The 16143-nt window shown below is 41.1% G+C and overlaps 1 protein-coding gene across 1 annotated transcript; it reads right to left on the bottom strand.

Annotated features, from left to right (window-relative positions):
- Positions 1-419: 419 nt before the first annotated feature.
- LOC141271659 (steroidogenic acute regulatory protein, mitochondrial-like) lies at positions 420-14626 on the bottom strand. Its single transcript, XM_073681699.1, has 7 exons — positions 14563-14626; positions 12152-12271; positions 8471-8607; positions 8234-8389; positions 6142-6326; positions 5568-5661; positions 420-548 (listed from the first exon to the last, which is right to left on the bottom strand). Exons 1-7 carry the CDS (start codon positions 14624-14626, stop codon positions 420-422), a joined length of 885 nt encoding a protein of 294 aa, XP_073537800.1.
- Between the last annotated feature and the right edge of the window lie 1517 nt (positions 14627-16143).

The following is a 16143-nucleotide window of genomic DNA, read 5'->3' as shown; positions in this document are numbered from 1 at the left end:
GCAGACTTGTGAATCCTCACATTTCACACACTGCGCTGTGAGGATTCTCCGATGCCGGCGCTGAGAGTAGGCGGTCATGTGACCATAATTATGCAATTTGCATACTTCTGGTCACATTTTGACTAGACGTGTCTGGCCACGCTCAATACACTTGTCAATTAAACGTGCGAGGCCTCGTTCAATGCATGTGCCGGCATGTATGCAAATCACATATTTGCGGTCACGTGCCCTCTGCACTGGAGAATCCTCACCGCGTGCAGTATGTGCGATGTGAGGATTCACAAGTCTGCAGTCACAGTGACTGCAGACTTATACGCTAAGGTAGGACAACCCCTTTAAGACCAGCAAGCAAATCTATACCAGTTCAGATGTGTACATTCACTAATACTGTATTAATAAAAGCACATATTGTACAGTTCTTAGGATGGAGCCGCTGCAACAGGCGAAAAGGGGTTTTCCTTTGATGACAGATGTCTCCTCAGATGCTTAATAAAATCTGCTTGTGACTGTGACAGGGCTTGATCAGTCACAGACTGCGGTATCCAGCCCTATGGAAAGAATGTGTAGAGAAGAAAACTTAGGGGTTGTTTATTATCTGTTAATGGGGTTATCCTCTATTTGGACAAACCCTTATTTAACACTGTAGTCCCCTGTATAAAATAAGAACCCCTTATACTCATTTCCCGCACTGGCACCGTTCCAACAATGTCGACTTCTGGTCTCTCAGAGCTGGCATGACATTGTTATGCTACATGTACATTGCAGCCAATCAGCAACTGCTGATGGTCTACTTCACTCACGTTTCTATCGGATGTCTGAGTTTCATCTGAGGAAAGTGTGAGCGCTGCAGCCCATCAGCGGCTGCTGATTGTTATTCCATGTGAGCACTGCAGCCAATATAATGTGATCTCCTGCAGACCCGGCGCCGGTGCAGGAGGAAAGTGCGAAATCACAGCATGAATCAATTTACATCGCAGATTTTATGCACAGCGGATGGATGAGATTTCTTAGAATTTCATCTATGCTGGTACTGCATTATGCTGCGGACTTGTTCTACATCACATATGCATGTAGCCTGACAGTTAAGACGTAGATCACCATTGTTATGGTCTTCTGTATTTGGAGACAATCAGTTCCTTGCCTATTACTGAGATAGATTTGTACACTTGTAGTAGATGGCCAGGATGAGCATGGACAATTGCTCTAGAAAGTTTGTAATCTCCTTCCAGGCTCATGGGTACAGACATAGAGTCTTTACGCCTACAGGAGCTTGTTCTTATTGCACCGGCTCCATAGGGCAAAGCATGTACTTAGATATTCTACATCCTAAGCACTGATTTTAGGAGTCTATGCCACAGTATAAATATACAGTATATACAGTATACACTGTGTTCCAAACTATTATGCAAATAATATTTTCTCAGATTTTCCCAAATTACCTATATGAATTGCAGTCATTGTAATTTTTCAGTCAAATAACTATTAGAGTACAATTGAAAGGTTTTTGTACAAACTGCCTATGATAACAGTATATTTTAAAAAAAATAAAACACTCAAACTGCACTCAAAATGCATGTTCCAAATTATTATGCACAGCAGAGTTTTCAACCTTTTCATTTTAATAAAGAACAAAAAAATGGTCATTTTTGAAATTATAAGCATTAGCAGGTTATTACAAACTGAAATCAAACAGTTTTCAACTCAAAACTTTATTCTAGGTGATGTTACATTTGCACATAGGACCGCTTGTTCGAAAGGAGCTTCTGAACTCTCTCGTCCATTGAATTTGTCAGGTTTTGGATGGTTTCTGCTTCAATTGTTTTGCATGAGGACAGAATACCCTCCCAGAGCTGTTGCTTAGATGTGAACTGCCTCCCGCCATCATAGACACTCCTTTTGATGATGCTCCAGAGGTTCTCAATGGGGTTGAGGTCAGGGGAGCATGGGTGTCACATCATAAGTTTGTCCCCTTTTATGCCCATAGCATCCAGAGATGAAGATGTGTTATGTGCAGCATGAGACGGTGCATTATCATGCATGAAAATGATCTTGCTGCGGAATGCACGGTTCTTCTTCTTGAACCATGGAAAGAAGTGCTGTTTGAGAAACTCAACATACATTATGGAGTTCATGTTTACCCCTTCAGGGATCCTAAAAGGGCCGACAATCTCTCGCCCCATGATTCCAGCCCAAAACATTACTCCACCTCCTCCTTGGACCATCGAGATCATTTCATGCATGATAATACCCCGTCCCTGTTCAAAAGTGGGCCACCACACTCTTATATGAGCAGTACTTGGCTATCCAGTAAATTATTATTTAAATTTGTGATTGAGGATAATGTCTCATTTGCATGAAGCTACTGGTGGGCCCTTGACAACCCAGTCTGACAGGTAACGGATAATGTTGAGTTGATGCTAGAGATGATCGAATCTGACAAAAGTTTTATTTGCCAAATCACACTGATTTTCCCAAAAAATCCAATTAGCAGGAGGTTATTCTCCCCAAATTGAATATCCCTTATTATTCTCTGGGGTCACACCAGACCTGAGAGCATAATAAATGTAAGACATTAAAAACAAAACAAAACGGCTGATCCCGCTGCTTGTTGCCCACTGCCCGGTCCTCAGAACCACCTCTTGTATCCATTATTGCAGCCACATCTCTTGTCCTGTTCACTCTATGCTTGGACTTCCGGCCAGCTCTAGGCCTCGGAGATCATTGCACATTGTGACGTGACATGCAGTGACCTTTGATTCCTGGTCGTGGCCATAAGTCCCAGCCTAGAGTTAACAGGCCAGAGCTACAATGGCAGAAAGAAGAGGCTCTGAGGACCGCTAGTCTGGTCCCATTCGCATCTTTGACCTGTTCACTCTAGGCCATTACTTCCACCTGCAACCAGGCCTCAGAGGTCACTGTACATCACATGTCCATAATGTCATGATGTGCAATGTATAGTGGCCTCTGAGGCCTGGTAGTGGCAAAAAGTCCTGGAATAAAGTAAAAGGAGGGGCGACTCTGAGGACCAGACAGTGGCCATTAGAGGTTCTGGACAGGTAACTGGTGAAATGAGTATAAAGTTGTTTTGTTTTTTTTAAATTGCCAGCCATCTATGGTTCAGCAAGATCTGTGCAAATTTACATAAATCTGTATACTCAAAAAATGAGGATTTTTTTCCTTGAAAGGGATAAAAAATCCAGAGCGGTGGGAAAAAATCCAGAGCGGTGGGACACCCACAGATCAGCAAGTTATCACCTTTTCTGAGAGATGATAAAAGGGTTCTTCAATAAAACAAGTTGCCTTTCTCCAATGTGATATCTTACTTATGTGGTAAATGGCTCGATCTGTATGTGATCCAGACACAGCTTTTACTGAAAAACAGGGTGCATGCAAAAGAGCAGTGCTTCTCATGGGGGAAGAAGTGTGAAAGAGATATTGACAGGAAGATTTGGAATAGGTCATTAATGTATGAGTTAATAAAAGGGCAATAGAGAGATAGATCAATAGATAGACATCTATATATATATACATTACATATATATATATAGATGTCTATCTATCTATTACATATACAGTACATCAAAATAATATGTGTGCTGCACAGCTGTGTATGTCAAATGTCCGTGCTGCAGAGCTGTGTGTGTATATAATGTCCATGCTGCAGAGCTGTGTGTGTATATAACATCTGTGCTGCAGAGCTGTGTGTATATAACATCTGTGCTGCAGAGCTGTGTGTGTATATAATGTCTGTGCTGCATTGCTGTGTGTATATAACATCTGTGCTGCAGAGCTGTGTGTGTATATAACATCTGTGCTGTAGAGCTGTGTGTGTATATAATGTCTGTGTTGCATTGCTGTGTGTATATAACATCTGTGCTGCAGAGCTGTGTGTGTATATAACATCTGTGCTGCAGAGCTGTGTGTGTATATGATGTCCGTGCTGCAAAGGTGTGTGTATAAATATTGTCCATGCTGCAGAACTGTGTATGTATATAATATCCGTGCTGCAGAGCTATATGTCCATATAATGTCTGTGCTGTAGAGCTGTGTGTATAGAACATCTGTGCTGCAGAGCTGTGTGTATATAACATCTGTGCTGCAGAGCTATATGTCCATATAATGTCTGTGCTGTAGAGCTGTGTGTATAGAACATCTGTGCTGCAGAGCTGTGTGCATATAACATCTGTGCTGCAGAGCTGTAAGTGTATATAACGTCTGTGCTGCAGAGCTTAGTGTGTACATAATGTCTGTGCTACAAAGATATGTGTATATAACATCTGTGCTGCAGAGCTGTGTGTATATAACATCTGTGCTGCAGAGCTGTGTATATAACATCTGTGCTGCAGAGCTCTGTGTATATAACATCTGTGCTGCAGAGCTGTAAGTGTATATAACGTCTGTGCTGCAGAGCTTAGTGTGTATATAATGTCTGTGCTACAAAGATATGTGTATATAACATCCGTGCTGAAGAGCTGTGTGTGTATATAACATCCGTGCTGCAGAGCTGTGTGTTTGTATATAACATCCGTGCTGCAGAGCTGTGTGTTTGTATATAACATCCGTGCTGCAGAGCTGTGTGTTTGTATATTACTTCCGTGCTGCAGAGCTATGTGTTTGTATATAACATCCGTGCTGCAGAGCTGTGTGTTTGTATATAACATCCGTGCTGCAGAGCTGTGTGTTTGTATATAACATCCATGCTGCAGAGCTGTGTGTTTGTATATAACATCCGTGCTGCAGAGCTGTGTGTTTGTATATAACATCCGTGCTGCAGAGCTGTGTGTTTGTATATAACATCCGTGTTGCAGAGCTATGTGTTTGTATATAACATCCGTGCTGCAGAGCTATGTGTTTGTATATAACATCCGTGCTGCAGAGCTATGTGTTTGTATATAACATCCGTGCTGCAGAGCTGTGTGTTTGTATATAACATCCGTGCTGCAGAGCTGTATGTTTGTATATAACATCGGTGCTGCAGAGCTGTGTGTTTGTATATAACATCCGTGCTGCAGAGCTGTGTGTTTGTCTATAACATCCGTGCTGCAGAGCTGTGTGTTTGTATATAACATCGGTGCTGCAGAGCTGTGTGTTTGTATATAACATCCGTGCTGCAGAGCTGTGTGTTTGTCTATAACATCCGTGCTGAAGAGCTGTGTGTGTATATGATGTCTGTGCTACAGAAATGTGTGTATATGCTGTCTGTTCTGCAGAGCTGTATATGTATATGCGCTGTAGAGCTGTGTGTAATGCCGGAGCAGCTGAGCTGTGTAATCCCTTTACTTCTTTATACCACTAGGGAAGTTTTAATTAGTAGTAAATAAGTTTTATTTTTTTTCTTGTCAAAATTTGGAATTTTGGAGTATCTTTTAGTGGGGCATGTCCAATAGGCTGAAAATATGGTATTTATATTATCACATGGCATATGTGAAGCTGTGAATTGACAGTGTCATATTTTCAACTTGCTTATTTTGCAAATAACATACAAAAACCCTTCAGATAGTTACAGTTTGTGAACTATCTGAAGGTAAAGTTAAAGAGTAGACATAAAAATATCAATAGAGGCTAACCTTGAGATCTAGGCTTAGAAGCCACGTGAAATGAGTTTTTCCATTGTCGCCATCTATGGGCTGGAGAACAATACAGGTGAGACCAGCTTCTGCCCTACAAAAACAGATTTGTTAGTTCTCTATTGGAACAGTTGAGTCATAAACTTTTGTTTGAGCTAAGTATCAGAGTGACTGAGAGGCTAAGGTGGTAGCCCAAGTTCAGTGATTTGTGTGCACCCTCATAAAGAGATGGCACCGCCGTTCTTCATAGGCCCTATGCACCAAATTCATTAAAAGGCATACACCACTTAATGAATCCAGATCATTTTATCAGTGTATGCCACCACTTTTGTTAAATTTGTTAGGCGGCTTATGTCACCGACTAGCTCCTCTCCAGCTCCGCCAACTTTGGCCAAGCTTTCCAAAAGTGGAGTCAATACTCCAAAAGTCACAATTTTCTTTTTGCAACTTCACATTGCTTAAAAATGTTGTGACTTTTCAAAGCTTTTCATGGCAGGATTCTTTGACGAATCAAAGCCTTAAATATTTTAATACAAAAAACTTTGGCTTTTTCAATTTTAAGAAACGCACCTACCTTATTATTCCCTTTTGAGGAGGCATTAATTGAGACTCGGTTGCAGTTCCAATAAGATACAGTGACGAACCTTTTCGGTAGCAGTGTCGTACACTAACAAAGTCTCTCTGGCTGACCATCTTTGCAGGTAATTGTGCTGTGATTTCTCTTGTCAGTAGAGTATTTCTTCCAATTTTTTGTAGAATCTGAGAAAAATACCATGTAATTGACATTACTGCCAAACTGAAACTGTGCATAGACATGTAAAATGGTCCTACATATAGGACATAAAGAATCTATTAATGAGATAAGAACTGCATCCTATTAATGTATCATAAATGTCCCAGATGACACAACCCCTTTAATACAAGTACAGAAATATTGTATTGCTGGAATTTATCATATTTTTAGTACCTTAGATTGTTGAACTTGACATTGAAAATAGAGGTTAAAGGGTTACTCCCATCTCCAAGATCCTATCCTAATACGTAGTAGGTGTAATAATAATAATAATAATAATAATATTAGAAAATAACTCCAATTAGAAATGTGTTATAGTTCTTCTGATTTGCTATGTCACTTACCCCATGTGCAGGGCATTGCAGTAGCGTAAGTATCCATGGTTATGACCACTCAGATAGTGATGACAGCTAGTTAGTTAGCTGTTAGGGGTCGTAACCATGGATACCTACAGTAAGCTAGTGCAATGTCCTGCACATGGGGTAAGCAACATAGGTTATCAGGAGAACTATACTATATTTTTAATTGGAGGTTTTTACTAATATTATTATTATTACAACTACTACATATTAGGATAGAATCTTTGACATGTGAATATCCCTTTAAGGCTACACAACATTTTTTTGCTGTGTTTTTATATGCAAATTAAAAGCTGCTTTTTACAGAACCAGCAAAAGTTATAAGAATTCAGAAATCTCCTGCTATTGCTTGTTTTTTTTTTCTGACTGAATTTGTGAACTACAGCTTTTTTGAAATTGGCAGCATGTCAGTTCACCGTTTTTGCAGAATTTTTTTTTACCCATCGAAAACAATGAGTGAAAAAAAGCTGCAAAAAAGCTGCAAAAAAGCAACAGTGGGTTTTTTTAGGCGTTTTTGAAGCGTTTTTGGTGAAAACTAACTTTATTAAACATGTACTGTCGACAAGGCATACATGTAACTTGCACTCAATAAACGCTGCAAAAAAGCAGCAAAAACACAGTGAAATTGCTGAAAAATGGGTGTATTGAACACAGTGTTTTTACTGTCAAAAGAGCAGTTTTTGGCTGCAGAGAAAGACGCAGCAAAAAAGCTGCATGTGAACATAGCTTAATAATGTTGTGAAGAGACTTAGGGTATGTGCACACGCTTAGGAGCCGCTGTGGGTTTGACGCTGCGTGTCTATGCAGCGTCCAACCCGCAGCGGCCAGATGTTACAGCATAATGGATGGATTTCTAGAAATCCCATGCCCACTATGCGTATCTGTACACCTGAGGATCACCCGCGGAAACTGACAAGCGGCGCGTCTTTCAAACCCAATTTCTCTTGCGGGTCCGCATTGTTGACTTTCCCCATAGACTAATCTCTATGAGGAAAGTCCTCATGTGAAAAAAAAATGGCGCCGCAAACTTGCATAATGAGCGGAAGCCGCGCGGCTATTACGTAGTGTCGTGGCAGCAGGCGGCTCCTGACCGTCTGCACTTGCCCTTATAATTCAGACACGCCCTATCATACTGACATCGTAGTGTAGGGGTCCACTAGCCTGAGTGGAGAACTGTTACAATCAATTGCTCTTGATCTGGTCGGTTTGATTCAATGATGTCCTTTTACTATTTTAAACGTTATGAATTATGATTTTCACTGTAGAAAACCCTTCATGGCTTTAGATCAGCATTCCTGAGTGTTACATTTGTCAGCCATCATATAGTAAACCACTGCACTGCAGCTAAAGTCATTGTAGCTGGGACTACAAGCCCGGTTCATTACCGGTCTACATGGTGACTCTAGTAGTTTCTTACTTGCTATTTCCTATTTCATGCAATTGCAATCTTTCAATGGTAATGTGAATACTAAGTTACTACTGTTATATATACCAATAATTAGAACTTTCATGACCTGCACTTTGCTGATACTTTGGTTCCATTGATCCATTTGTTCAAGTTGTTCAAATAGTTGACTGTAGATGTGCTCTGGTGGTGAGTCTATTATTGCTTCAGCTCGGAATACTTTTCCTGTCCTTGGGAATGTTTTGCTGAGAATCCAGTCACCATTCTGCAGAAAATAATTAACATGAATTAGAAAAAAGTATTGTAGGCTGTTGAATGCCATAGGTCAGATTGCTGGTGGCCGTACCTGACATGTTTCAGCCTGCCAACCATCTTGCTGGAGCATACACATTGCTTGGTGAAGTGTGTCCTCAGCCTGAGAACAGTAAAACAACTCTTGGCTGGAAAGCATTGTGCCCTCTCTGTCGGGAACTTTATTAATTCCTGGGAAATACAGCATGTGAGGTTTTTTATTAGCATATATACTGTTCTCTTTCAACTTATAGGGGTTGTCCATTACTAGGAAAACCCCTTCTTAAATACTATATAAAATGGGCTGCATTTCTCACACTTCCTTTGACTGTCCAAGGTTCATCTGAATGAAGTGTGAGACCTGCAGCCCCATAGCGACTGCTGATTGTTATGTCATGTGAGTACTGCAGCCCAATAGCGACTGATGATTGTTATGTCATGTGAGCACTACAGCTCAATAGCGACTGCTGATTGTTATGTCATGTGAGCACTGCAGCTCAATAGCGACTGCTGATTGTTATGTCACGTGAGCACTGCAGCCCAATAGCGAATGCTGATTGTTATGTCACGTGAGCACTGCAGCCCAATAGCGACTGCTGATTGTTATGTCACGTGAGCACTGCATCCCAATAGTGACTGCTGATTGTTATGTCACATGAGTACTGCAGCCCAATATAGACTGCTGATTGTTATGTCACGTGAGCACTGCAGCTCAATAGCGACTGCTGATTGTTATGTCACGTGAGCACTGCAGCCCAATAGTGACTGCTGATTGTTATGTCACGTGAGCACTGCAGCCCAATATAGACTGCTGATTGTTATGTCACATGAGCACTGCAGCCCAATAGTGACTGCTGATTGTTATGTCACATGAGCATTGCAGCCCAATATAGACTGCTGATTGTTATGTCACGTGAGCACTGCAGCTCAATAGCGACTGCTGATTGTTATGTCACGTGAGAACTACAGCCCAATAGCGACTGCTGATTGTTATGTCACGTGAGCACTGCAGCCCAATAGTGACTGCTGATTGTTATGTCACGTGAGCACTGCAGCCCAATAGTGACTGCTGATTGTTATGTCATGTGAGCACTGCAGCCCAATAGTGACTGCTGATTGTTATGTCACGTGAGCACTGCAGCTCAATAGCGACTGCTGATTGTTATGTCACGTGAGAACTACAGCCCAATAGCGACTGCTGATTGTTATGTCACGTGAGCACTGCAGCCCAATAGTGACTGCTGATTGTTATGTCACGTGAGCACTGCAGCCCAATAGTGACTGCTGATTGTTATGTCATGTGAGCACTGCAGCCCAATAGTGACTGCTGATTGTTATGTCACGTGAGCACTGCAGCTCAATAGCGACTGCTGATTGTTATGTCACATGAGCACTGCAGCCCAATATAGACTGATGATTGTTATGTCACGTGAGCACTGCAGTCCAGTAGCGACTGCTGATTGTTATGTCACGTGAGCACTGCAGCCCAATAGTGACTGCTGATTGTTATGTTACATGCGCACTGCAGCCCAATAGCGACTGCTGATGTTATGTCACGTGAGCACTGCAGTCCAGTAGCGACTGCTGATTGATATGTTACATGCGCACTGCAGCCCAATAGCGACTGCTAATGTTATGTCACGTGAGCACTGCAGTCCATTAGCGACTGCTGATTGTTATGTCACGTGAGAACTACAGCCCAATAGCGACTGCTGATTGTTATGTCACGTGAGCACTGCAGCCCAATAGTGACTGCTGATTGTTATGTCACGTGAGCACTGCAGCCCAATATAGACTGCTGATTGTTATGTCACATGAGCACTGCAGCCCAATAGTGACTGCTGATTGTTATGTCACATGAGCATTGCAGCCCAATATAGACTGCTGATTGTTATGTCACGTGAGCACTGCAGCTCAATAGCGACTGCTGATTGTTATGTCACGTGAGAACTACAGCCCAATAGCGACTGCTGATTGTTATGTCACGTGAGCACTGCAGCCCAATAGTGACTGCTGATTGTTATGTCACGTGAGCACTGCAGCCCAATAGTGACTGCTGATTGTTATGTCATGTGAGCACTGCAGCCCAATAGTGACTGCTGATTGTTATGTCACGTGAGCACTGCAGCTCAATAGCGACTGCTGATTGTTATGTCACGTGAGAACTACAGCCCAATAGCGACTGCTGATTGTTATGTCACGTGAGCACTGCAGCCCAATAGTGACTGCTGATTGTTATGTCACGTGAGCACTGCAGCCCAATAGTGACTGCTGATTGTTATGTCATGTGAGCACTGCAGCCCAATAGTGACTGCTGATTGTTATGTCACGTGAGCACTGCAGCTCAATAGCGACTGCTGATTGTTATGTCACATGAGCACTGCAGCCCAATATAGACTGATGATTGTTATGTCACGTGAGCACTGCAGTCCAGTAGCGACTGCTGATTGTTATGTCACGTGAGCACTGCAGCCCAATAGTGACTGCTGATTGTTATGTTACATGCGCACTGCAGCCCAATAGCGACTGCTGATATTATGTCACGTGAGCACTGCAGTCCAGTAGCGACTGCTGATTGATATGTTACATGCGCACTGCAGCCCAATAGCGACTGCTAATGTTATGTCACGTGAGCACTGCAGTCCATTAGCGACTGCTGATTGTTATGTCACGTGAGAACTACAGCCCAATAGCGACTGCTGATTGTTATGTCACGTGAGCACTGCAGCCCAATAGTGACTGCTGATTGTTATGTCACGTGAGCACTGCAGCCCAATAGTGACTGCTGATTGTTATGTCATGTGAGCACTGCAGCCAATATCACACGAGCTCTGCAAGATCTGGTGTCGACATTGCTGGTGAGAGAGGAGAGCATCTATTTTCACTTTACACTATTGAATTTAAGAAGGGGTCATCTGAGTTGTGGACAGCCCCTTTAAGGGCACTTATGACTAGTAATTCGATGCAACTACATCTTCTATTGAAGTGTTCAGGTCATCTAGAAGGAGTTTCACTATAAAGACCACTTTTCTGTTGACAATTCACTCTTGGAATAAGTTCATATGTGGCAGACTTGTTGCATTAGTTTCTGGGAATTTTTCTTTCATCTGTAGAAATTCTTTCACATGTTCAAAAATATGTTTCTATTGCAGAAATGACTGCAACAAAACTACCACATTTGAACAAATTCTCAAAAAATGAAAACATTATTATTAGTAAAACCAAGCAATGCGAATTACTGTAGCCTACAGTGGCAATTCCGTTGCCCTCAATTATGCCTTGGTATTTGCTTAACAGTTTTTATCCTTTTTCTAAGCCAAAATAAGGAATGGATTGGAGAAAAAGTCTAAATGGTTCCATTACATTTAATCTGTGTTCATGATTGACTCCTCCTGGGTTGGCTTTAAAAAGATGGATTAAAAATACCAATCACATACTGAGTGTGCGTACAGTAAATGACTCCCACTCCATTCATTCGCTACGGGATTGCTTGAAATGGTCAACTCCAGCAGACATTACCTATCTCGGGCACTCCTATTTAGTGAATCAAATGGTGGTCACACATGCACAATGCCATTACATTCTCATAGGGGACAAAGGGACCCCCAATCTTGTCATTGGTGGTCTTGTGATTGCTTGTTCCAGAGGTCTGAACTTATTGATTACACATTTATCACCTATCCAAGGATGAAAGGCCCCTATAAATATTTCATTATTCAGTCATTGATTATCTTACCTAGTTTTGTGCATAACATTTTATGCAGAGATACTGGTATATTTGGGAAACCTCTTGGAGTCTTCAAAATAAATTTTGACATTTCTCTTCCAAAAGCACCAACAGCCGGCCGTTGTAAGCCTAGAAGCACACAAGATATTGTAGGTCAGAATTATTAATGATCATCCATATTGCTGTTAATGTATATGGACAAAAAAAGGGTCAAAGTGACAATTTTCCTAAAATAACCTTAAAGTACTGACCTATTAAAATAAACCTACAACCTACTTTTAAGAACTAAGGCGACGTTGTGACATTCTAGGTCATTACGCAACCTGTACAGAGAAATAATGATCTCCAGATGGTATATTCTTCAGGATTATCATACAACCATGTCAGCTCAGAGAAAACGTTCAAATCCCTATCCATGGTGCTGACAAAAGTCATGGCTCTAAGTATGGTCGGTGTCTTTCACTGTCACCTTTATAATGATGTATATATGTGTATGCATCCTGGAGAGGGAAAAAATGCAAAGTATCGTCTAAAATGTCCCAAGGTAATGAGACAGAAGGAGAACATGCTCTGCTCTCTTGATCTAACCATCTAAGACAAGCTACAGCCTATTTTGTGAGATTTTACTACTTGAAAAAGCTGCAAGAAGATGTTTGACATAATATAAAGCAATACAAACTGGGAGCATATGGATAGTATGTAGATGAAGTCTTATTTCAAAGATGGTCACTCACTTAGGATATCTTGAGCCAAGAGACAAGGTAAGGAAGGCCATAGAGGATAAACACATCAAAGGCATCAGGCATCCGGTATAGTCACATGCGTCAGATTTGTTGCAGAAAGTTTTGCGACTGAAAATCTGTTCTTACATGGAAACGAGTCTCTTTGACAAGACAGTCATCTAATACTAACAATGCTTTTAGATTAAAGAGGTTGTCCGGTCGCAGAAGAAAAGTTTGATGTTATTCTGTGACTGTAGCATCATGACAGTGTATGATGCTGAAAAGGAGGAGAAAAAAGCAATACAATATTGATGTGCACACCTGTATATAATAAAAAATATGCAAAAAAGAACACAGCAGCACTCTGTAAGGGCCAAGATATATGCAAACATTGAATACATGAGATCTAAACTGCATTGTTGCTAAATAAATAATGTACTTACAAAAAATGAAGGTTCTTAGAGCAGAAATTGGCCAATTTATGTATGCCCATCAACCACGGCAAGGTGACCTTTCTCTGATGGATATCTATCCTATTAAAATGCTTCTCTTGGGCATTGAATTTACCGCATCTAATACATTTTATTGGGGAAATTTCTGTTTATAGTGTCTCCACAACATAAAAAAATTGACATGCTGCAGCTCGTAAACTCGCACCGCGAGTTCTAACACAGCGTTTTGGACGCACCGCGGGTGAGTTTACACAGCGTCAAATAAAAGCATAGTGTGCATGTGATTTCTATAAATCCCATCCACTGTGCTTCTAATGTAGAGTTTGGACGCAGTACAAGTGAGCTGTGTCCAAAATGCTGCTATTCCTGATCGTGGGCACATACCCTAAAAAGTTACAAAAATTAAAGGCAAAAATAAAAGAACATTTTTAATTTTGTACCAAATTCGTGAACCACGTGTGCCATTTTGAAGAATTTGGTGCAAAAAAATAACATCAACGAATGCCACAGGACCAAAAAAGAAAAGTGACTTCAACAAATCACAATTGATGGATCAAGCCCAATGTGTTTATTATATTGTATACCTAGACATACATTTTACTTATGTAATGTTCCTCAATGATATTTTAATAGCCGCCATCTAGTCCATTCAGAAAAACTATTAACTACTTACAAATATGTGCATAACAATATATACAAAACATCGATGCTAAAACAGTCATAGCACAAATAGTCATAGTCCTGTGAGTGTGTTATAATTAAAAGTCATATAGATTCATAGCTAAAACCCACTTATTTTTACATAGCGCTGTGACATCAGTTATTTGACATATATACGCGAGTAATAGCTTTTTAGCTGGAATCACATAATTAGATCCTTATATTTTGTATTTTTCTGAATGCAACATGCATTTACAAGTTGAAAAAATTACTTACCTTACAGATTTGGCATGGTGCACCAAAATAAACTATCTAGGGATACATTTACTGGACAATAAATCGTGGGTACAATAACTGCTTAAAGACTTTAACCCTAATTAATCTAAAAGACTAGTAACCTTCTTAAGAAATCAACAATCTGTGATATCTTACTCCGCGCTGTAAGGGAAAAGTCACTTTAAGTAACTGAAGTTTAAGAAGTAGACCTTGTCTTTACAATAATATTATTGAGCCAATGCAAGACATCAAAAAGCGTGATAAAATATTGCATGCAATATTGTGATATTACATAAGCGGTATACTGTACCGGTGAGTTTCCGCAGATGTTGGTGGGAAATTCCACAGCACAGTTTGAGAGTTGCAGGAAGCATGGTGTGATGTATGTGCAGCCCGGCCTCCCTTGCTGGAGAGGCTGCTCTTACTTCAGTGTCCTATCTTTATAGATATCCTGAAGGACAGCATCTGATGATAGGCAGCAAGCTTCTAGATAGAAAAGGCGAATGGATGGAGTCCAAGGACAGAGAAAGCCCAGAGGGAGGGGGAAGGCAGAAGGAGGAAGAAGTAATCAGTCACAAGTTCACAAAGCAAATATCTTTCATCTTTACTGTATACATCTGCATATGAAGTGTTATCTGTCTAGAGATTTACACGGGCTTCCTCCTAGAGACCTTGAACGAGAGAGACGCACGTCTTTTCTTAAATATAATTATACTGACATAAATGTGTGGGAAGACTTAGAATGGTCTCCAAGTATCTGGGGTCCAAGATTATCATAAAAGGATACTATCTGGTAAATTGGCTGCAACTAACTTTATTCACTTGGCTGTATACAGCCTCCATATAACATAGGTCCCAACTATGGAGCCAGTGTATAGCAAAGATATATATACTGTAGGCATATACAGTACAGACCAAAAGTTTGGACACACCTTCTCATTTAAAGATTTTTCTGTATTTTCATGACTATGAAAATTGTACATTCACACTGAAGGCATCAAAACTATGAATTAACACATGTGGAATTATATACTTAACAAAAAAAGTGTGAAATAACTGAAAATATGTCTTATATTCTAGGTTCTTCAAAGTAGCCACCTTTTGTTTTGATGACTGCTTTGCACACTCTTGGCATTCTCTTGATGAGCTTCAAGAGGTAGTCACCGGAAATGGTCTTCCAACAATCTTGAAGGAGTTCCCAGAGATGCTTAGCACTTGTTGGCCCTTTTGCCTTCACTCTGCGGTCCAGCTCACTCCAAACCATCTCGATTGGGTTCAGGTCTGGTGACTGTGGAGGCCAGGTCATCTGGCGTAGCACCCCATCACTCTCCTTATTGGTCAAATAGCCCTTACACAGCCTGGAGGTGTGTTTGGGGTCATTGTCCTGTTGAAAAATAAATGATGGTCCAACTAAACGCAAACTGGATGGAATACCATGCTGTGGTAGCCATGCTGGTTCAGTATGCCTTCAATTTTGAATAAATCCCCAACAGTGTCACCAGCAAAGCACCCCCACACCATCACACCTCCTCCTCCATGCTTCATGGTGGGAACCAGGCATGTAGAGTCCATCTGTTCACCTTTTCTGCGTCGCACAAAGACACGGTGGTTGGAACCAAAGATCTCAAATTTGGACTCATCAGACCAAAGCACAGATTTCCACTGGTCTAATGTCCATTCCTTGTGTTATTTAGCCCAAACAAGTCTCTTCTGCTTGTTGCCTGTCCTTAGCAGTGGTTTCCCAGCAGCTATTTTACCATGAAGGCCTGCTGCACAAAGTCTCCTCTTAACAGTTGTAGAGATGTGTCTGCTGCTAGAACTCTGTGTGGCATTGACCTGGTCTCAAATCTGAGCTGCTGTTAACCTGCGATTTCTGAGGCTGGTGACTCGG

Source organism: Phyllobates terribilis, unplaced genomic scaffold (genome assembly GCF_046119375.1).
Source record: "Phyllobates terribilis strain yellow unplaced genomic scaffold, ASM4611937v1 Scaffold_5__5_contigs__length_657084704, whole genome shotgun sequence".
Classification (NCBI taxonomy): Eukaryota; Metazoa; Chordata; class Amphibia; order Anura; family Dendrobatidae; genus Phyllobates; species Phyllobates terribilis.
This window is presented reverse-complemented; position numbering and strand designations above follow the sequence as displayed.

What these genes read in the sequence shown, in the direction of transcription:
- LOC141271659 (XM_073681699.1), bottom strand. Translation starts at nt 14,626, where the DNA reads ATGCTTCCTGCAACTCTCAAACTGTGCTGTGGAATTTCCCACCAACAT. An exon ending in ACATCTGCGGAAACTCACCG is followed by an intron (nt 12,272 to 14,562) that starts GTACAGTATACC and finishes GTGTGCTTCTAG; the next exon opens with GCTTACAACGGCCGGCTGTT. An exon ending in GGCAGGCTGAAACATGTCAG is followed by an intron (nt 8,390 to 8,470) that starts GTACGGCCACCA and finishes TATTTTCTGCAG; the next exon opens with AATGGTGACTGGATTCTCAG.